This window comes from Tursiops truncatus, chromosome 6, assembly GCF_011762595.2.
Source record: "Tursiops truncatus isolate mTurTru1 chromosome 6, mTurTru1.mat.Y, whole genome shotgun sequence".
Taxonomy (NCBI): domain Eukaryota; kingdom Metazoa; phylum Chordata; class Mammalia; order Artiodactyla; family Delphinidae; genus Tursiops; species Tursiops truncatus.
Window position 1 is genome coordinate 72,890,353 of NC_047039.1, and position 22,124 is coordinate 72,912,476.

Sequence of the window (22,124 nt, forward strand, 5' to 3'; positions counted from 1 at the left end):
TGGATTTAATTGATATTTATAGGACATTCCATCCAAAACCAGCAGATTACACTTTCTTCTCAAGTGTGCACGGAACATTCTCCAGGTTAGAGCATATCTTGGGTCACAAATCAGCCTCAGTAAATTTAAGAAAATTGAAATCAAATCAATTATCTTTTCTGACCACAACACTATGAGATTAGAAATAATTACAGGGAAAGAAATGTAAAAAACAGAAACACATGGAGGCTAAAGAATATGTTACTAAATAACCGAGAGATCACTGAAGAAACCAAAGAGGAAGTCAAGAAATACCTAGAGACAAATTACAATGAAAACACGACGATCCAAAACCTATGGGATGCAGCAAAAGGAGTTCTAACAGGGAAGTTTATAGCAATACAAGCCTACCTCAAGAAACAAGCAAAATCTCAAACAATCAAACCTTACACCTAAAGGAACCAGAGAAAGAAGAACAATCAAAACCCAAAGTTAACAGAAGTAGAGAAATCATAAAGATCAGAGCAGAAGTAAATGAAATAGAAACCGATTAGCAAAGATCAATAAAACTAAAAGCTGGTTCTTTGAGAAGATAAAACAAAATTGATAAACAATTAGCCAGACTCATCAAGACAAAGAAGGAGAGGACTCAAATCAATAAAATTAGAAATGAAAAAGGAGAAGTTACAACAGACACCGCAGAAATCCAAACCTTCCTAAGAGATTACTAAAAGCAACTCAATGCCAATAAAATGGACAACCTGGAAGAAATGAACAAATTCTTAGAAAGGTATAACCTTCCAAGACTGAACCAGGAAGAAACAGAAAATATGAACAGACCAATCACAAGTAATGCAATTGAAACTGTGATTAAAAATCTTCCAACAAACAAAAGCCCAGGACCAGATGGCTTCACAGGTGAATTCTATCAACCATTTAGAGAAGAGCCAACACCCATCCTTCTCAAAGGCTTCCAAAAAATTGCAGAGGAAGGAACACTCCCAAACTCATTCTATTCTATGAGGCCACCATCACCCTGATACCAAAAAGCAGACAAGATCCTAGAAAAAAAGAGAATTACAGACCAATATCACTGATGAATATAGATGCAAAAATCCCCAACAAAATACTAGCAAACAGAATCCAACAACACATTAAAAGGATCATACACCATCATCAAGTAGGATTTATCCCAGAGATGCAAGGATTCTTCATCATACACAAATTAATCAATGTGATACACCATATTAACAAACGGAAGAATAAAAACCATATGATCATCTCAGTAGATGAAGAGAAAACTTTTGACAAAATTCAACACCCAGTTATGATAAAAACTCTACAGAAAGTAGGCATAGAAGGAACCTACCTCAACATAATAAAGGCCATACATGAGAAACCCACAGCAAACCTCATTCTCAATGGTGAAAAACTGAAAGCATTTACTCTGAGATCAGGAGCAAGACAAGGATGTCCACTCTCGCCACTATTATTCAACATAGTTTTGGAAGTCCTAGCCATGGCAATCAGAGAAGAAAAAGAAATAAAAGGAATACAAATTAGAAAAGGGGAAGTAAAACTATCACTGTTTGCAGATGACATGATACTATACATAGAGAATCCTAAAGATGCCACCAGAAAACTACTAGAGCTAATCAATTAATTTGGTAAAGTTGCAGTATACAAAATTAATGCACAGAAATCTCTTGCATTCCTATACACTCATGATGAAAAATCTGAAAGAGAAATTAAGGAAACACTCCCATTTACCATTGCAACAAAAAGAATAAAATACCTAGGAATAAACCTACCTAGGGAGAAAAAGGACCTGTATGCAGAAAACTATAAGACACTGATGAAAGAAATTAAAGATGATTCAAACAGTTGGAGAGATATACAATGTTCTTGGATTGGAAGACTCAATATTGTGAAAATGACCATACTACCCAAAGCAATCTCCAGATTCAATGCAATCCCTATCAAATTACCAATGGCATTTTTTACAGAACTAGAACAAAAAATATTAAAATTTGTAATGGAGACACAAAAGACCCCGAATAGCCAAAGCAGTCTTGAGGGAAAAAAACGGAGCTGGAGGAATCAGACTCTCTGACTTCAGACTATACTACAAAGCCACGGTGATCAAGACACTATGGTACTGGCACTAAAACAGAAATATAGATCAATGGAACAGGATAGAAAGCCCAGAGATAAACCTACGTGCCTATGGCCACCTAATCTATGACAAGGGAGGCAAGGATATACAGTGGAGAAAAGACAGTCTCTTCAATAAGTGGTGCTGGGAAAACTGGACAGCTACATGTAAAAGAATGAAATTAGAACACTCCCTAACACCATACACAAAAATAAACTCAAAATGGATTAGAGAGCTAAATGTAAGACTGGGCACTGTAAAACTCTTAGAGGAAAAATTAGGAAGAACACTCTTTGACATAAATCACAGCAAGATCTTTTTTGATCCACCTCCTAGAGTAATGGAAATAAAAACAAAAATAAACAAGTGGGACCTAATGAAACTTAAAAGCTTTTGCACAGCAAAGGAAACCTGAAAGAAGATGAAAAGACAACCCTCAGAATGGGAGAAAGTATTTGCAAATGAGTCATCAGACAAAGGATTAATCTCCAAAATATATAAACAGCTCATGCAGCTCAATATTAAAAAAGAAACAACCCAATCCAAAAATGGGCAGAAGACCTAAATAGACATTTCTCCAAAGAAGACATACAGATGGCCAAGAAGCACATGAAAAGTTGGTCAACATCACTAATCATTAGAGAAATGAAAATCAAAACTACAATGAGGTATCACCTCACACCAGTTAGGATGGCCATCATCAGAAAATCTACAAACAACAAATGCTGGACAGGGTGTGGAGAAAAGGGAACCCTCTTGCACTATTGGTGGGAATGTAAATTGATACAGCCACTATGGAGGACAGTATGGAGGTTCCTTATAAAACTAAAAATCGAATTATCATATGACCCAGCAATCCCACTACTGGGCATATACCCAGAGAAAACCATAATTCAGAAAGATACATGCACCCCAGTGTTCATTGCAGCACTATTTACAATAGGGAGGTCATGGAAGCAACCTAAATGCCCATCGACAGACGACTTGATAAAGAAGATGTGGTACATATATACGGTGGAATATTACTCAGCCATTAAAAGGAACGAAATTGGGTCATTTGTAGAGACGTGGATGGATCTAGAGACTGTCATACAGAGTGAAGTAAGTCAGAAAGAGAAAAACAAATATCGTATATTAACGTATATATGTGGAACCTAGAAAAATGGTACAGGTGAGCCGTTTTGCAGGGCAGAAGTAAAGACCCAGATGTAGAGAACAAACGTATGGACACCAAAGGGGGAAAGTGGCGGGGGGTGGGGATGGGATGAATTGGGAGATTGGGATTGACATGTATACACTGATGTGTATAAAATGGGTAACTAATAAGAACCTGCTATATAAGAAAATAAACTTAAAAAAATTTTTTTTGAACTTTTTGGATAATAGTCCTTTATGAGTTCTATCTTTTGCAAATATTTTCTCCCACTCTGTGGCTTGTCTTCTAAATCTCTTGGCATTGTCTTTTGTAGAGCAGAAGTTTTTAATTTTTTTGGCCCCGGCATGTGGGGTCTTAGTTCCCCGAACAGGGATCAAACCTGTGCCCTCTGCAGTGGAAGTGTGGTGTCTTAACCACTGGACTGCCAGGGAAGTCCCAGAAGTTTATAATTTTAACCAAATCCAGTTTATGAATTATTTTTTTCATAAATTGTGCCTTTGTGTTGTATCTAAAAAGTGATCATCTAAAAAGTATCTAAAAAGGTCATGTAAGTTTTCTTTGATTTATCTTTTTGGAGTTTTATAGTATTGCATTTTAAATTTAGGTCTGTGATCCACTTTGTATTAGCTTTTGTGAAGGGTGTAAGGCCTGTCTGAATTAATTTTTGCATGTGGATATTCATTTATTCCAGCACCATTTGTTGAAGAGAATGTCTTTGCTCCATTATTTTGCCTTTGCTCCTTTGTCAGCGATTCAGTAGACTGTATTTATGGAGGTCTGTATCTGCACTCTCTGTTCTGTTCCATTGTTCTCTTCCATTGATCTGTTTGTCTATTCTTTTGCCAATAGCACAGCGTCTTGCTTACTGTAGCTTTACAGTAAGTCTTGAGTCAGGGAATATCAACCCTCCAACCTTGCTCTTCTTCAGTATTACGTTGGCTATTCTGGGTCTTCTGCCCCTCCATTTAAACTTTAGAATCAGTTTGTCAATATCCATTAAATTACTTGATGGGATTTTGATTGTGATTGCATGGAATCTATATAGATCAGTTTGGGATGAGCTGACATCTTGACAGATTGAATCTTCCTACCCTTAAATGTGGAATATTTCTTCATTTATTTAATTCTTAATATATTATCAGAGTTTTACAGTTTTCCTCTTACAGATCTTGTATTTATTTTGTTAGATTTATACCTAAGTATTACTTTCTTGGGGTGCTAATGTAAATGGTATTGTATTTTTAATTTTAGATTATACTTGTCCATTGTTGGTATATAAGAAAGTAATTCACTATTACATATTAACCTCATATCCTACAACTTTGCTGTATTGGCTTATTAGTTTCAGGAATTTTTTTCTAGATAATTTACACAGATGATCGTGTCGTCTGTGAACAAAGACAGTTTTATGTCTTCTTTATCAATCTGTATGCTTTTTGTTTTCTTTTCTTGGCTTACTGCATTTAAGGACTTCCAGTGTGATGTTGAAATGGAGTGGTGAGAGGGATATCTTTGTTTTGCACCTAATCTTAGTGGGAAAACATTGAGTTTCTCACTGTTAAGTATGATGTTAGTTGTAAGTTTTTCAAAGATATTCGTCATCAAGTTGAGGTAGTTCTTCTTTGTTCTAGTTTACTGTGAGTTCTTATGGTGAATGGGTATTGGATTTTGTTACATGCATCTACTTATATGATTTTGATTTTTCATTCAGATCTGATTTCTAAACCTGGTTTTAAATATATAATCTCTTGGACAAGTTATTTGTACCTGCCAACCTTAGTTTCCTGATAGGAACCATGTACATATGTACACATTTCTTTCTTATAAGAAACAGCGAGCAGAAATAGGTTGTCTCCCTCCTATTAGGTTGTGAGAATTATTTATGATAATGCATATCAAGTGTTTTCCTTAATGCCTGTCTGTAGTAAACACTTCATAAATAGTGATTGTCAATTGGCATTGGCAAAATAGCAGAGGGATAGTAAACATAATAATAATAGAAAATAAGCCTTTGAAAAATAATGATGTTAGTTCAGCTGATGAGATTGGTTAATAAGGTAAAATGATGGGAATTTGACTGTAGATTGTGAGATAATTTGTCCCATGGACTGTGTAGATAATATTTAGTACTTAAAATCACATTTTATTATTCTTAGATAATTTAAGATGAACAGTCATCTTTTTATAATGATTTCTGTCTTTTTGAAACAGATTCAAGATTTTTGGAAACTTACCACTGATTTCTTTACGAATCTCAGATAAAAAACTGCAAGGGATATTGGAATTGATTGAAAGCATCCCAAAACCCCCACCTGCAACTGAAGTAAATGTCCCTGTCAAACCATTTCAGGTAATGTATTTTCAAAATTAATGAAAGCACGAGTTAAAAAAGAAAATTCCACAAACAGTATTTGTAACAGCCACAGAAATTTTGGGTAAAACAATTCAATTCATTGTGAATAGACTTTTTAAATTACACACTGAAAGACAGAATGATGAAATAGTAAAAGGTGCAAATAGTAAACAAAAGAATGAAATAATAAGTCTACCTTTCTTCACTTTTCCAGTCCCTCTCCTCAATGGTTAACTACTGCTTCTCTAGTTTTTTGAAAATGTTTATAGCACATACTAATACACACACATAGAAACATGCATGTCTCTCTGTGTATACGTATGATTATAACAGTTCTGATTAACTGATTATAACAGTTCTGCAATTTGTATTTAGCCTTGAAATTGTAAAAGCACTTCTTTAAATCTACATTTTACAAATTAACTTTCTAATTCAGGCTGGATTTTTTTCCAGTTAATTCAGATTGAGGTGTGTGTGTGTGTGTGTGTGTGTGTGTGTGTGTGTGTGTGTGTGTGTTGTCAGAATTGTCTTAGAACGTATAATAAAAGTCTGTGTGCTAACTGACAGTGAATTAACTTTCCTTCCAGATTCAAAGATCCACTTCTTTGGGAACATCACAGATTTCACAGAAAAAGTTTTCTTCTTTGGAAATTCCATGTGTTGAAGATGGTAAAATGAAACTACTTTAGGAAATTTTCCTTGTTATAAATATATTATGAAAAAAATTTTGAGACCACATAAAAACTTTCAGGCAATAGCAGATATTTGCATATTATCCACAAAATTTCACTAAAATTCCTTTAAAACAGTGTAATTTGGATGTTCCTTAAAGTTGCTTTTGCAGTGGGATTTTTTTTTGGTATATAAAAGTTGAACCCCATAATCACAGGGACCACTAGCAAATTAATCATCTTTATCCTTTGTGATCTAAGAGACCCCATGAAACTTTGTGTCTAATTTATAATGTGTTACTTAGCTTTTGGAGATCTTCATTATAGTAATTTTTTTTTTTACACTTCCTTTTTTGTTATTAAAGGAAAAAAAAAATCAAGCCTTAATACCTTCATTAACGTATGAAAACTGGTAAATACTTTGTTATGAAATACATGCTTTTTTGGCTGCATTAGAAAGAAAAATAAATGTATTTTTGTATTTTTAAAACTTTAAAAATTGTAAATGTTAAACAACAGAAATTGCCATGTTGATCCTCAGTTTTCTAGAGAATGTTTTCCTTTCTGTGTAGTGACCAGGGTGGGTGGGGAGGGGGAGGAAATGTTGTTTGTGAGATCATCTACCCTAAAATTCAATTTTATGTTCTTAGGGATATACTTAGATGATTTTAGTTTCCTTTAAACCTTCTTTTAATGGTTTTACTAGATTTTGGGTCCATTTAAATAGCATGTTGTAGAAATTTACTATCATATATATATTCCTATATAGTCATACATACGTGAAGTAGTGCTTGATCTTAGTTTCTCCATTCAAATTTTAGGGCCTGCCTTCTACTTTTAATATTGCAGTGTTTGTAACTAAGTCCTGTTTACCTGTTTCCAGGTAGAGTGAGCATATTAGTGTGTTCCTTTCAGTATTCATCATGTATGTAATAATTGGCATTGGCATTTGCTATGAAATTTTCTTTAGCAGTTTTTAGTATCTTGATTTTAAAGATGATGTTCATTAAGCTAAAGATTGTATTTTGTAATTTTCCATACATTTTGTTGTTAAGAATGTTATTTTTTCACATGTAATCTTTTACATTCTTTTCTATTTATTTTTGACCTTACATTCAATTTTTTGAAATAGTGTTTTAGTGTTCATATTTATTTCAGAAAAATTATTAGAATGTTATTATTAAATCAGTCATTTTGATTATTGACTTAAATGTTCTATGGTATTTAGATTCAGATGAGGAGTTTTTTGATGCCCCATGTAGTCCCTTGGAAGAGCCTCTTCAACCTCCATCTAGAATTAAAAGTCCTCAACAAGAAAAGCTTCAAAAGCCAGATTGTTCAAAAAATATGACTGAATATAAAATAAGATTTGAAGTGCCAGAGGTATGCATTGTATGTACTATGGTAAAATTAATATGGCTTATTTAAATTGTCAGTCATTTCTACTATTCACAGCTCATTTATATAGTCTCATTACTAATAGACAGTGTTGTTTTCATCCTATTTAAACTCAATCCAGATGTTACCTTGTGGTTCTCCCTCCCCTTTCTTAATTAATTAATCTTAAGATTAATTTCCTTAATCAATAATTAAAGGTTTGGCCACCCTCACCTTTTGAGAGGGACCACATTCTGCCTGTGGAATGTGTATCTCTCTAAATAAATCTGCTTTCACTTAAAAAAAAGAATTAAGAGTTTAGAGGTATTGTTGTTATTCAGTATATATTTATTGAAAATAATTTGTACAATGTGTGTATTGTATATGTGTGTGTATAAAATCTCTCCTAAATTTAAATATGTGTCATTTATACTACACGTATACCTCACATATCCATATATAGCCACCATCAATATAAACAATTTTTTTGTTTTAGGTAGTCGTAGTTTCTTTTTTCTTTCTTTTCCAGGTTTTGATTCAATTCTGTCACCTTGTTGGAGATTGTGAACTACCTGTGGTAGAAATTAATGTCTTGGGATTGGGCACAGTCATTGAGCTTCGAACATTTGATTTGAAAGCAAATGCCTTTTTGAAAGAGGTCTGCTTAAAATGCCCAGAATATTTTGGTAAGAATCTCTGTTTTAAAAAACTAAATTAATTAATTTTACTGTTTGATTACCTTCTGGAGATAAATTCTCTAGGTGCTTAGTCAGTACATATGATAAAATATTATCAAAGAAATGTGTTAGTCTTCAACTTTCATATTATACTTTGGAATCTTAAGGTGTAGACTAGAGAGAAAATGAAGACAATTTTTCTCATTAAGGAAAATGGTTTAATTTTAAGTCTACTTAACTGAATACTAAAATACTGAATAAGTTTCCTATTGATACTGTAACAATTTACCACAGATTTATTAAAGTTCTGTATATCAGATGTCTGACACAAGTCTCAGTGTGAAAAAATCAAGCTGTCAACAGGACTTCTTTTTTGGAGGCTGTAGGGGAATATCTATTTTCTTGCTCACTCAGGTGTTGGCAGAATTTAGTTGTATATGGTTTAAGTCTGTTTTCTTGCTGCCTATAAGGTGAGGATTGGCCTTAGCTCCTACAGGCCTCTCTAGGTCCTTGCACTAATTTTTTTTTATATCCCAGAACCATTATGGGGTGTTAGATCCTTCTCATGCTGTAATCTCTCTAACCTTTTCTTCTACCTTTTTCTTGCACTCTAAAAAACTAAGGTAATTAGATTTGGTGCATTTGGACAATTGAGGATAATTTCCCCTTAATCTTAACCTTAATCATCTCTGTAATGTTACATTTACCATATGAAATAACATATTCTCAGGTTTAGGGGGATTAGAGCATGGACATCCTTGTGGGAGGGGTGTGTAAATATTCTGCCTACCACAAACAATTTATATCCCAAATCCTAACATAAATTATATGATATCTTAGAAAATGTTTCTGTTTGCTTTGGCAGGCTTTTAGAAGAGTTTTTTGGTTTTTTTTCCCTCCTTTACATTTTGAGGTTTTTCCTTGAAACATAATTCTGAATGGTTCATGAATTCCATCAGAATATTAAGGAAAACTATTCACTTCCAATTGGGGTGCTTTTTATTTCTTTTTCTTGCCTAATTGCTTTGGCTAGGACTTCCAATACTATGTTGAACAAAAGTGGCAAAGTCAGCATCCTTCTCTTCTTGATCTTAGAGGAAAAGCTTTCAGCTTTTCACTGTTGAGTGGTATATTAGCTGTGGGCTTGTCATAGATGGCCTATTATTATGATGATACATTTCCTCTATTCCCACTTTGTAGAAAGCTTTTATATTAAATGGATGTTGAATTTTGTCAAATGCTTTTTCTGCATCTATTGAGATGATCATATGATTTTTATCCTTCATTTTGTTAACATGGTGTATCATGTTGATTGATTTGTGGATGTTGAACTGCAGCATCCTTGGAACAAATTCCACTAGATCTTGGTGTTTGAGCCTTTTAATATAGTATCGAATTTGGTTTGGTAATATTTTGTTGAGGATTTTTGCATCTGTATCCATCAGGAATATTGGCCTGATGAATATTCTTTTCTTGTGGCGTCCTTGTCTGGTTTTGGTATCAGGGTAATGCTGGCCTCGTAAAATAAGTTTGCAGATGTTTCCTCCTCTTCTATTTTTTTGGGAAGAGTTTCAGAAGGATTGGTATTAATTCTTTTTAAATGTTTGATAGAATTCACCAGTGAAGCCATCTATTCCTGGACTTTTTTTTGTTGGGAGGTTTTGATTCGATCTCCTTAGGACTTATTGCTCTATTCAGACTTCTTATTTGTTCATGATTCTGTCTTGGAAGGTTGTATGCTTCTAGAAATTTATCCATTTCTTCTAGGTTGTCCAATTCGTTAACATATAAAAATATCCATGCTAGTCTCTTATGATCCTTTAAATTTCTGTGGTATCATGTGTCACATCTCCTTTTTCATAACTGATAATATTTATTTGAGCCCTCTCTCTTTTTCATGGTGAATCTAGCTAAAGGTTTGTCAATTTTGTCTTTTCAAAGAATCAGCTCTTTAGTTTAATTGATCTTTGCTGCTGTCTTTTGGTTTCTATTTCATTTATTTCTCCTCTCTTCTTTGTTATTTTTTACTTCTAACTTTGGGTTTTGTTCTTTTTTTTGCCTAATTTCTTGATGTGTAAACAGTAATTTTGTTTATTTGAGGTTTTTCTTGTTTCTTAAAGTAGACATCCATGCTTTTCTCTTTTAGAACTGCTTTTGCTGCATCCCGTAAATTTTGGTATGTTGTATTTCTTCTTTTTTTTTTTTTTTTTGGCTGCGTTGGTTGTTCGTTGCTGTGTGTGGGCTTTGTCCAGCTGCGGCGAGTGGGGGCTACCCTTCCTTGTGTTGTGCAGGCTTCTCACTGCCGTGGCCTCTCCCACTGCGGGGCGTGGGCTCTAGGCATGTGGGCTTCAGCAGTTGTGGCTCATGGGCCCAGTAGTCGTGGCTCACGGGCTCTAGAGCACAGGCTCAGTAGCTGTGGCACACGGGCCTAGCTGCTCTGCGGCAGGTGGGATCCCCCCTGGACCAGGGCACGAACCCACGTCCCCTGCATTGGCAGGCGAATTCCCAACCACTGAGCCACCAGGGAAGCCCCCTGGTATGTTGTATTTCTATTTCCATTTGTCTCAAGGTATTTTTTAATTTCTCTTTTGATTTATTAATTGACCCAATAGTAAAACTGTCACTATTGCAGAAGACACGATATTATATGTACAAAAACTCTAAAGACTCCACCAAAAAAACTGTTGGAACTAATCAACAAATTCATTAAAGTTGCAGGATACAAAGTCAACATACTAAAATCTGTTGCATTTTTATACACTAATAACAAACTATCAGGAAAGAGAAATTAAGAATACAACACCATTTACAATTGACTCAAAAAGGACAAAGTACCTAGGAATAAATTTAACTGAGGAGGTAAAAGACCTATCCACTGAAAGCTATAAGACATTGATGAAAGAAATTGAAAAAAACACAAATAAACAGAAAGATGTTCTGTGCCTCATGGGCTGGAATAATTAATGCTGTTAAAATGTATATCCTACCTAAGGCAGTTTACAAATTCCATGCAGTCTCTATGAAAATACCAATGACATTTTTCACAGAACTAGAACAAGAAACTCTGACATTTGTGTGGAACCGTGGGAGACCCGAATAGCCAAAACAATCTTGAGAAAGAAGAACAAAGCTGGAGACATCATGAGCCCTGATTTCTAACTATATTACAAAGCAATAGTAATCAAAACAGTATGGTACTGGCATAAAAACAGACACATCAATTAGTGGAACAGGGTAGAGAGCCCAGAAATAAGCCCACATATCTGTGATCAATTAATTTATGACAAAAGAGCCAAGAATATATGTTTAGGAAAGGGTAACTTTTCAATAAATGATGCTGGTAAAACTGGACAGCCACATGCAAAAGAATGAAAATGGACTACTGTCTTACACCATAAATAAAAATTAACTCATAATGAATTAAAGATGTGAATGTAAGACCTAAAACCATAAAACTCCTAGAAGAATACATAAGCAGTAAGCTTCTTGACATTGGTCTTTGTGATGATTATTTTGGTTCTGATTCCCAAAAGGGAACAAAAACAAAAATAAACAAATGTGACTACATCCAACTAAAAAGCTTCTGCGCAGCACAGGAAACCGTCAACTAAATGAAAAGCCAGTCTATGAAATAGTGTTATGTAATTGCAATTCGTATATCTGATATAAGGTGTTAATATCTAAAATAATATAAAAAACTCAGACAACTCAATAGGGAAAAAAACAAACAAACAAAAATGGACAGAGGATCTGAATAGGCATTTTTTCCAAACAAGACATACAACTAGCCAACAGGTTCACGAAAAGATGCTCAACTCACTAATCATCAGGGTAATGCAAATCAAAACCATGAGATATAACCTCATACCTGTTAGAATGGCTATTATCAAAAAAACAAGCAATAGAAAGTGTTGGTGAGGATGTGGGAAAAGGGAACCCTTGTGCTTTGTTGATGAGAATGTAAATTGGTGCAGACACTATGGAAACTAGTATTAAAGTTCCTCAAAAAGTTAAAAATAGAATTACCATCTGATCTGGCAATTCCACTTCTGAGTATTTATTTGAAGAAAGCAAAAACACTCACTTGATAAGATATGTGCACCCTCATGTTCATTGCAGCATTACTGACAATAGCCAAGATATGGAAGCAACCTAAGTGTCCATTAATGGGTGAATGGATAAAGATGTGCTGTCTGTTGGGTTGGCCAAAAAAATTCATTCGGGTTTTTCCATAAGAGCTTATGGAAAAACCCAAACGAAGTTTTTGGCCAGCCCAGTAGATACCATCGAATGCTACTCAGCCATTAAAAGGAATGAAATCTTGCCATTTGTGACAACATGAATGGACCTTGAAGGCATTATGCTAAGTGAAATAAGTCAGAGAAAGATAAATATGGTATGATCTTGCTTATATGTGGAATCTAAAAAAAAAAAAACCAACCAAGGTAGTACAGAGAACAGATTGGTCGTTGCCATAGGTGGGGGGGGGGGGTGGTGCAGAAAATGGGTGAAGGGGGTCCAGAGACACAAACTTCCAGTTATAAAGTAAGTCATAGAGATGTAAAGTACAGCATGGTGACTGTAGTTAATAATACTGTTTTGCATATTTGAAAGTTGCTGAAAGAGCAAATCTTAAAAGTACTCATCACAAGAAGAATTTCTAAGTAAGTGTGAGGACAGATGTTAACTAAACTTATTGTGGTGATCATTTCACAATGTATATTAATATGGAGTCACGTTGTACACCCGGAACTAATATAATGTTTTATGTCATTTATACCTCAATTAAAGGAAAAGACAAACTATTCACTAGTTTAATTTCATTATATTCCTTTTTAGCATAAGAACATTATTATGTGTAGAGATGACATTAAAACTATTTTAATAGACTTTATTTTTAGAGCAGTTTTTCATTCACTGCACAGTTGAGCAGATGATAGAGATTTAACATATATCCCCTGCACCTACACAGGCATAGCCTCTCACATTATAAATATTCTCCACCAGAGTGATACATTTGTTGCAGTTGATGAACCTACATTGACACACTACACCCAAATTCTATAGTTTACTTGGTTCAGCTTGGTGTTGTGCATTCTAAGGGATTTGAACAAATGTATAATGACATGTATCCAATATTACAGTATCGTACACAGTAGTTTCACTGCCCTAAAAGCCCTCTGTGATCCATCTATTCATCCTTTCCTGTCATCCCTCAATCCCTGGCAACCACTCATCTTTTTACTTTGTCCATAGTTTTGCCTTCTCCAGAAAGTCATATAGTTGGAATTATATACCATCTAGCTTTTCCAGACTGGCTTCTTTCAGTTACTAATATGTATTTAAGTTATCTCTATGTCTTTTCATGACTTGATAATTCATTTCTTCTTAGCACTTAATACACTGTGTGATGTACCACAGTTTACCCATTCAAGTACCAGAGGATGTGTTGGTTGCTTCCAAGTTTTGCCAGTTCTGAGTAAAGGTGCAGTAAACATCCATATGCCGGTTTTTGTGTGGACATAAGTTTTCAGTTTCTTTGGATAAATACCAAGGAGCACAACTGTTGAGTCTAATATAAGTGTATGTTTAGTTTTATAAGAAGCTCTCGAACATTCTCCAAAGTGGCTGTACCTTTTAGCATCCTCATCAGTAATGAAGAGAGTTCCTGTTGCTCCATATCCTCACTAGTGTTTGGTGTCAATGGCCTGGATTTTGAGCATCCTAATAAGGTGTGTAGTGTATCTTACTGTTGTTTTAATTTCATTTCCTTGATGATAACATGTAGAACATCTTTTCATATGCTTATTTGCCATCTGTATATCTTCTCTGGTGAGGTCTCTGTTAAATTCTTTGGCCTATTTTTTAAATTGTATTGTTTGTTTCCTTGTTGAATTTAAAGAATTCTTTGTATATTTTGGATAACAGTCCTTTATCATATGTGTCTTTTGCAAATATTTTCTTCCAGTCTGTGGCTTGTCTTTTCATTCTCTTATAGTCTTTTGCAGAGAAGAATTTTTATTTCTAATGAAGTCCAGTTTATTGATTCTTCCTTTCCTTGATCATGCCTTTGGTGTTGGATCCTAAAAAGTCATTACCGGGCTTCTCTGGTGGCGCAGTGGTTGAGAGTCTGCCTGCTGATGCAGGGGACACGGGTTTGTGCCCCGGTCCGGGATGATCCCACATGAGCCATGGCTGCTGAGCCTGCGCGTCTGGAGCCTGTGCTCCGCAACGGGAGAGGCCACAAAAGTGGGAAGCCCGCGTACCGCAAAAAAAAAAAAAAAAGTCATTGCTAATCCAAGAATGTCTAGATATTCTCCCATATTCTTGAAATTTTATAGTTTTGTATTATATATATAGATGCATCATCCATTTTGAGCTGATTTTTGTGAAGGGTGGTTTTTTGTGTGTGGATATCCATTTAGTCCATCAACATTTGTCAAAAAGACTGTCTTTCTCCATTGTATTGCTTTTGCTGTTTAGTCCAAGATCAATTGAGTATATTTAGGGAAGTCTATTTCTGGACTCTCCGTTGTGTTCTATTGATCTGTTTTGTCTGTTCTTTTGTCAGTACCACAGTGCCTTGATTACTGTAACTTTATAGCAAGTTCTAAAATCAGGTAGTGTCAGTCCTTCAACTTTGTTCTTCTCCTTTAATATAGATCCTCCTCAACTTTCGATGGTATTATGTCACAACAAACCATTGTAAGTTGAAAATATTCTAAGCTGAAATGCATTTAATTCCCCTGATTTACTGAACATCGTAGCTTAGCCCAGCATACTTTAAACATCCTCAGAACACTTATTTAGCCTACAGTTGAGCAATATCATCTAACACAAAGCCTATTTTATCATGAAGTGATGAATATCTCATATAATTTATTGAATACTGTACTGAAAGTGAAAATCAGTATGGTTGTAAGGGTACAGTAGTTGTAAGTTTATCAGTTTTTTTTTTGTTTGTTTTGTTTTTTTCACAAGTTTATTCTTAAATGTACAATAGGTTCCAAGACAACACTTCATTCCAGCTATAGGTGGCAACAGATGTTATGGCAGGGAATCCAGATGTTTAATCCAGATGTTTAAACAGGAATGGAACTAAGGATCATCATTGCCTCAGGCACAAGGAACAGCTTACTTTTTGCCAGATTTCTAAATTCCACCTGTGGCCAGGGGGCTTTTCCCCGTGGCCTTTGCTTTTAGCTCCTCAAGTTTCTTTTGCTCCTCCTTCTGTTTCTGCTTGAATGCCTATCTTCCTTGTCCATCTCCTTGGCTTGCTTCTTGGGCTGCTTCAGGGGCTTCTTCTCGCCACCTTCACGGCCCGACATGGCGCCTGCCGCCCCTTCCCCAGACCCTGCCACCAGATGTGGATATAAGTTTTTTTACCATCATGATACAAACCATCTTAAGTTGGGGACCGTCTGTATTGTCTTAGGTGTTCTGGGTCTTTTGCCTCTCCTTATGAAATTTAGAATCAATTTGTCAGTATACATGAATTGGTTCCTGGAATTTTGATTGGTATTGCATTGAATCTATAGATCGGGTTGGGAATAACTGACATCTTGGAACTGTTGAGTCTTCCTATCCTTGAACATGGATCATTTCTCCATATATTTGGATTCTTGAACTCTAAACACTAATTAGAGTTTTGTAGTTTTCCTCATAGAGGTCTTGTGCATATTTTATTAAATTTTTTTGCCTAAGAATTACATTATTGGGGTGCTAATGTAAATGAAAATTGTGTTTTTAATTTCAAATTCCACTTTGTCCTTTATTGGTATATAGGAAAGCCGTTGACTTGTATCCTGCAACCTTACTATAATGACATACTAGTTTGAGTTTTTTTATTGTTGATTCTTTTAGATTTTGTGCATATATGATCATGTAATCTGTGAACAGTTTTATGTCTTCCATCCCAGTCTGCATCCTAGTCTGTATACCTTTTATTTCTTTTCTTCTCTTATTGTATTTGGTAAGACCTACATTACAATGTGAAAATGGGTGGTAAGAGGGGAAGGACATCCTTACTTGTTCCTTAGTGTGAAAGCTTTGAGTTTCTCACCATTATGATGTTAGCTGTAGGTTGTTTGAAGATACTCTTTATCAAGTTGAGGAAGTTCTCTTTTATTCCTAGTTCACTGGGAGCTTTTATCATGAGTGGTTGTTGGATATTGTCAGATGCCTTTTCTGCATCAATTTATATGATCATGTGGTTTTTCTTCTTTAGCCTATGGATGTGATAGATTATGTCAGTTGATTTTTGAATGTTGAACCAGCCTGTTATCTTGGGATAAATCCTACTTGGTCATGGTGCATAATTTTTTCCACTGTTGGATTTAATTTGCTATTATTTTGTTGAAGATTTTTGCATCTGTGTTAATGAAAATTCCTGTCCTGTAGTTCTCTTCTTCCCTTCTTCCTCCTTTCCCCGGTGTTTTTTTTTTTTTTTTTTTTTTTTTTGGTCTGTGTGTTTGTGTGTGTAGTTTTGGTATTAGGGTAATTCAGGCTTCATAGAATGAGTTAGGAAGTATTTTCTGTTTCTATAGTCTGAAAGAGATTGTACAGAATTGGTATAGTACCTTCCTTAAATGTTTGTTAACATTCACTAGTGAACCCATCTGGGCCTGGTGCTTTCTGTTTTGGAAGGGTATTAATTATTGACTTAATTTCTTTAATAGATATTCAGTTTGTTTATTCCTGTGTGAGTTTGACAGGGTATGTCTTTCAAGGAATTGTTCCATTTTATTAGGTTATCAAATTGGCGGGCAGAGTTGTTCATAGTATTTCTTTACTCTTTTAATGTGCATGATACCTATAGTGATGTCCTCTGTTTCATTTCTGATACTAGTAATTTGTGTTCTCTTTGTTTTTCCTAAGTTAGCCTGGTGAGATGTATAACTTTGTTGATTTTTTTCAGAGAACCCCTTTTGGTTTCTTTGATTTTCTCTAATGATTTCTTGCTTTTGGTTTCATTGATTTCTGATCTAATTTTAATTATTTCTTTACTTTTGCTTGCTTTGGATTTGTTCTCTTCTTCTTTTTCTAGTTTCCTAAGATGTGGAAGCATAGACAATTGATTTTAAATCTTCTTTTCTAATATATGCATTCAATGCTATGTTTCCCTCTAAGTGCAGGTTTCACTATAGCCCACAGATTTTGATTAGGTGTGTTGTCATTTTTATTCAGTTCCAAGTGTTTTTTAATTCTTTCTTTAAGATTTCTTTTTTGACTTAGGTGTTACTTAGAAGTGTGTTGTTTATTCTCCAAATATTTTGGAATTTTCCAACTGTTCTGTTATTGATTTCTATTTTAATTCTGTTGTGGTCTGAAGGCAGATGTTGTATGATTTCTTTTTTTTAAATTTGCTAAGGTGTGTTCTGTGGCTGAGAATGTGGTTGATCTTGGTGAGTATTCCATGTGAGCTTAAGAAGAATGAATATTCTGCTCTTGCTGGATGAAGTAGTCTGTAGATATCCATTACATCCAGTTATTTTATGGTATTACTGAGTTCAACTATGTCCTTACTGATTTTTCATCTGCTAGATCTGTCCATTTTTGATAGAGGGGTGTGAAGTGTTCTAATATGGTAGTGGGTTCATTTATTTCCCTTTGCAGTATTATCACTTTTGCTTTCTATTGTTAGATAAGTACACCTTAAGGATTGTTGTGTTCTAATGGAGAATTGACCCCTTTATCATTGTATAATGCCTTTCTTTATCCCTGATAACTTTTGCATGCTTTGAAGTCTGCTCTGTCTGAAAATTTATATAGCTATCTCTGCTTTCTTCTTATTAGTGTTAACATAATGTATTTTTCAACATCTGTTTACTTTCAATCTATACGTACTTTTATATTTAAAGTGGGTTTCTTGTAGACAGTGTATACTTGGGTCTTGTTTTTTTGATCCATTTTGGCAATTGTTGTCTTTTATTTGGTACATTTAGACCATTGATATTCAAAGTGATCATTGATACAGTTGGGTAAAATAATTTTTTTCTAACTAAAAGTTAGTAGGGCTTTACTTTTGTTTTTGAGACCACATGAATGTGTTCTATTCTATTTGCATGTGTATAAAAGTACCTTACTCTTAGCTGTCCTGGAATCAATGTTCTTTTTTTTTTTAATTTTTAAAAAATTATTTTTTGACTGCATTGCACAGCTCACAGGATCTTAGTTCCCTGACCAGGGATAGAACCTGGACCCTGGCAGTGAAGTGCCGAATCCTAACTACTGGACCACCAGGAAATTCTTCCATGTTTTTTTTTTTTTTTTTTTTCCTTTTTTGCGGTACGTGGGCCTCTCACTGTTGTGGCCTCTCCCGTTGCGGAGCACAGGCTCCGGACGCGCAGGCCCAGCGGCCATGGCCCACGGGCCCAGCCGCTCCGCGGCACGTGGGATCCTCCCAGACCGGGTCACGAACCCGCGTCCCCTGCATCGGCAGGCGGACCCTCAACCACTGCGCCACCAGGGAAGCCCCTTCCATGTTCTTTTGATGGTTGACTTTTTATTTTTTTAATGTTTATAAGTTATTTAAGTTTTAAATGGAAGCTATCTTGTGAAATCTTTTGAACTCATTTAGGAATTTCTTTACCCAGTGAATTGAGATACAGAAAATAAGGGAGTTAGAGAACTAAAGTAAAAATGAACTATCTGTGGGAATAAGAAAGGTAAGGAATATGCTTATGTACATCTCAAGGATTTGAGAAGGCCATCTTCTCTGGGAACTCATTCCCAGACAAAAGATGTCAGTTAACTGGTATAATGAAAACTTCTCCTTTTTTGTGAGCCCTGAATTAAATGTGATCTTTGTATTTTGGGAAGCAGATTAAGTATTGTGGCCTGAAAACTTAATCATTGGATATGATTTATACATTTTAGTTCCATACTCTACACTTGTTCTGTAGCCTCTGAGAACTTGCATGTGGTGAATTGTGTTATGATTATCTCTTCCTGAAAAAATTATCATACATGTAAGATACAGAGTTCTGCTTTATTATGCTTTTTACATCAAAGTTTGCTCTGGCAGTTGGAAAGAAAAGTAAACCAACTTGATAGTGTTCACCAGTAATCCAGAAGTATTATAGCAGTTGTTAATATTTATGTTTTTTTATAATTTTTTGTTTTCCCAAAAGCAAATGATAAGAAAACGCTTACACACATAATACAAGATATATAATTATTAGTGCACCTATTTTGTAATATATTTGCTTCTATTTTCTTAGAAAGAGTAGGAAGAAGTGAATAGCACAGTTTCTTACACAAAGTAAATGATCAGTAAATAGTTATTCAATGAATGAATAAATGTGCGAAAAAAGTGGAGACCTTCTTAAGGATTGAAATGTGATTAGCATCTACAGTAGAAGACTAGCTTAATTGCTAATAAGCTTTTAAATCTGGAGGATTCTGTGGAAATATGTTGCATTTTTTTCCTGAAGAGTAGTATGATTGGTTTGTAGTCCTTTCTTCCAGTATCTAGTTATTGATTTTGAACAGTCGTAAGTAATTTGCTGATGATAGTTATAAAGACTTTACACAAAATACTATTCTACAACAGTTTCCTCACTTATCGTCTTAGATTTTGAGCAACAGCAACAATACAACTAGTAAAGACTGATAATATGGTAATAGTTTATTTTAATCTAAACTAATACAGACAACAATTTAGTTTCTCATCAGATACCTGATGCTTTTTCTCTACAATTAGGATTTTAGAGATACTGACAGTTTTCCTTCTAGCTATTTCTATGACTCAGGACTAGAATCTCTTCATGTTCCTATCTAGGTTTAGAAGGGTAAGAATCTTCAGCATTGTGGCATAAGAGAAGGGAATTGTGAGATGAAATTACATTTTTAGAGTTTAAAATAAAGGATGAAGGACCTGAGTTGAGTAATACAGAAATCAAGACCCAGAATTGATATGATACAGGAAATCCTTCTTTTCCAATTCTAAAGTTATTAATATTGCCTGCATTTATTTTCCATTAGTTTTTCTATGAAAGAATAATTTTAGAAATTATTTTTAGATGAAAACAAGAAACCAGTTTATTTGATTACAACACTGGATAACACAATGGAAGATCTGTTAACACTGGAATATGTGAAGGTAAGTAGTTTGATTTATATTCTTGTTATGGTAAGCATGCTGCTGAAATATTAAAATCAAGTTTTATAAGTTTAGCAATATTTAGTTTAATCTTCATTCTGATGTGATCGCTATAACTCCTAAAAGTTTAAGATTTTTTTGTTTTGTCATCCTCTGTTAGATACTTGTGATTTATAAACACTTCAAATAGCAAGATAATAAGCAGCCCACATTCTAAGTAGAAATGACTTGCAGTTTGGCTATTTCCCCCCCCATCAGGATGTCAACAAACTTTTCAGTCTTGATGGAATTTATTGTGGTATAGGATATAAGATGAGGCTTTCACTTGATTTCCCACCATTGTCTGAAGTTACCTAATTTTCCTGCTGTCAGTGACTCTATTCCTTTCCTATGGATTTATGATAACCATTTCGTCATTTATTAAGTTTTTATGTGTACTGTGGTCTACATATGATTTAGCCCTTGTTTTCATTGACCTGTTTTTATGTAAGTGCCATGTTATTTTAATAATTACAGTACTTAATGGTAAATGAGAATTATATCACTTTTAAGACCAGTTTTTACTATTATTGGTATAGATATTTTAGTGTTTTGTTGTTTATGAATTAAACAGCTTTTATATTGTAGAAATGTTCCAAATCTAAAGATACCACAGAGTATTTGATACCTGGCAGTCTGTTGCGTCAAAATTTTGTTTTAACATATAGGAAGATTTGGGAAGTATCTTACAGAGTTGTCGCTGACTAAATGATTGTCCTCTACATGTGATAATACCTAAATATCCACTCTTGATAATAAGCAAGATAGTACGTAACATTTATTGAATACTTAGCAAATTTGTTCTGGTGAAGCAGTCGTTTGTTTAAGTAATTATATATATATATATATATATATATATATATATAGCTGGCAAATTATATAAATGTGTGTTAGGACCATTATGTAATTATATATATACATATGTCTTCCTATGATAATCTAACAGATTTGTTTTTTTCACTTTGTATAGGCTGAAAAGAATTTACCCATAACAGTGTTGAAGGACAGCTATAACAATGTTGTGCAACTGATTAAGGTATAGGTGAATAATAATTTATTTTTTAATTAGATACTGTATTTCTAAGCAAATATATTATGAAAATTATTTTATAACTAGAACTGTAAGATCATTGAGGATAAAAATTGAATATTATAAATTGTATCCTTTATACCACAAAGAATACAGACAAATATTTGTATTACTAAAATCAGCTTTGTTCTTTAGGTGAATTTTTCCTCTTTGGATATTCATTTACATACTGAAGCACTTCTGAATACAATAAATTATTTTAATAATATCCTTCCATATTCGGAGGAAAAACCAGCCCCAGTGCATATGGCAGAGACTGAAGACAAAGGAGAGTTTATTAAAAAAATACGTATGTTTCTTTAAAATTCAACATCAAATTTTTACTAAGTAGATCAAGAAATTTTGGCTCTTGCGTTATTATTATAATATTGGCTTTAGAATTCTATTGCTAGATTAATATTTAGAAAGATTCATTATATAACAGGTTAATTTTAGAAAATAATAGTAAAGTGATTATTGCTGAAGAAAAGTGGCTTTTATTTATCTTATCATTCATTTTAGTTGAAGATTATACAGTAGAAGTA

General features: G+C 34.2%; 1 protein-coding gene and 1 pseudogene across 6 annotated transcripts in view; one reads left to right on the forward strand and one right to left on the reverse strand.

Moving 5' to 3' along the window:
* Positions 1-22,124, forward strand: part of VPS13A (vacuolar protein sorting 13 homolog A) — a 233,519-nt gene that overhangs the window by 83,695 nt on the left and 127,700 nt on the right. For all 6 annotated transcript variants that reach the window (XR_004527015.2, XR_002176281.3, XR_012332570.1 and 3 more), the window contains 7 exons: positions 5,502-5,640; positions 6,231-6,312; positions 7,543-7,697; positions 8,221-8,377; positions 20,392-20,471; positions 21,481-21,546; positions 21,736-21,889. Coding sequence is in view for 3 of the 6 variants with exons in the window: in XM_073806234.1 (XP_073662335.1) it covers positions 5,502-5,640; positions 6,231-6,312; positions 7,543-7,697; positions 8,221-8,377; positions 20,392-20,471; positions 21,481-21,546; positions 21,736-21,889 (833 nt within the window). In the remaining 3 variants the exon portion in view is untranslated. The remainder of the gene's footprint in view (positions 1-5,501; positions 5,641-6,230; positions 6,313-7,542; positions 7,698-8,220; positions 8,378-20,391; positions 20,472-21,480; positions 21,547-21,735; positions 21,890-22,124) is intronic.
* Positions 15,503-15,718, reverse strand: LOC109549888 (translation machinery-associated protein 7-like; annotated as a pseudogene).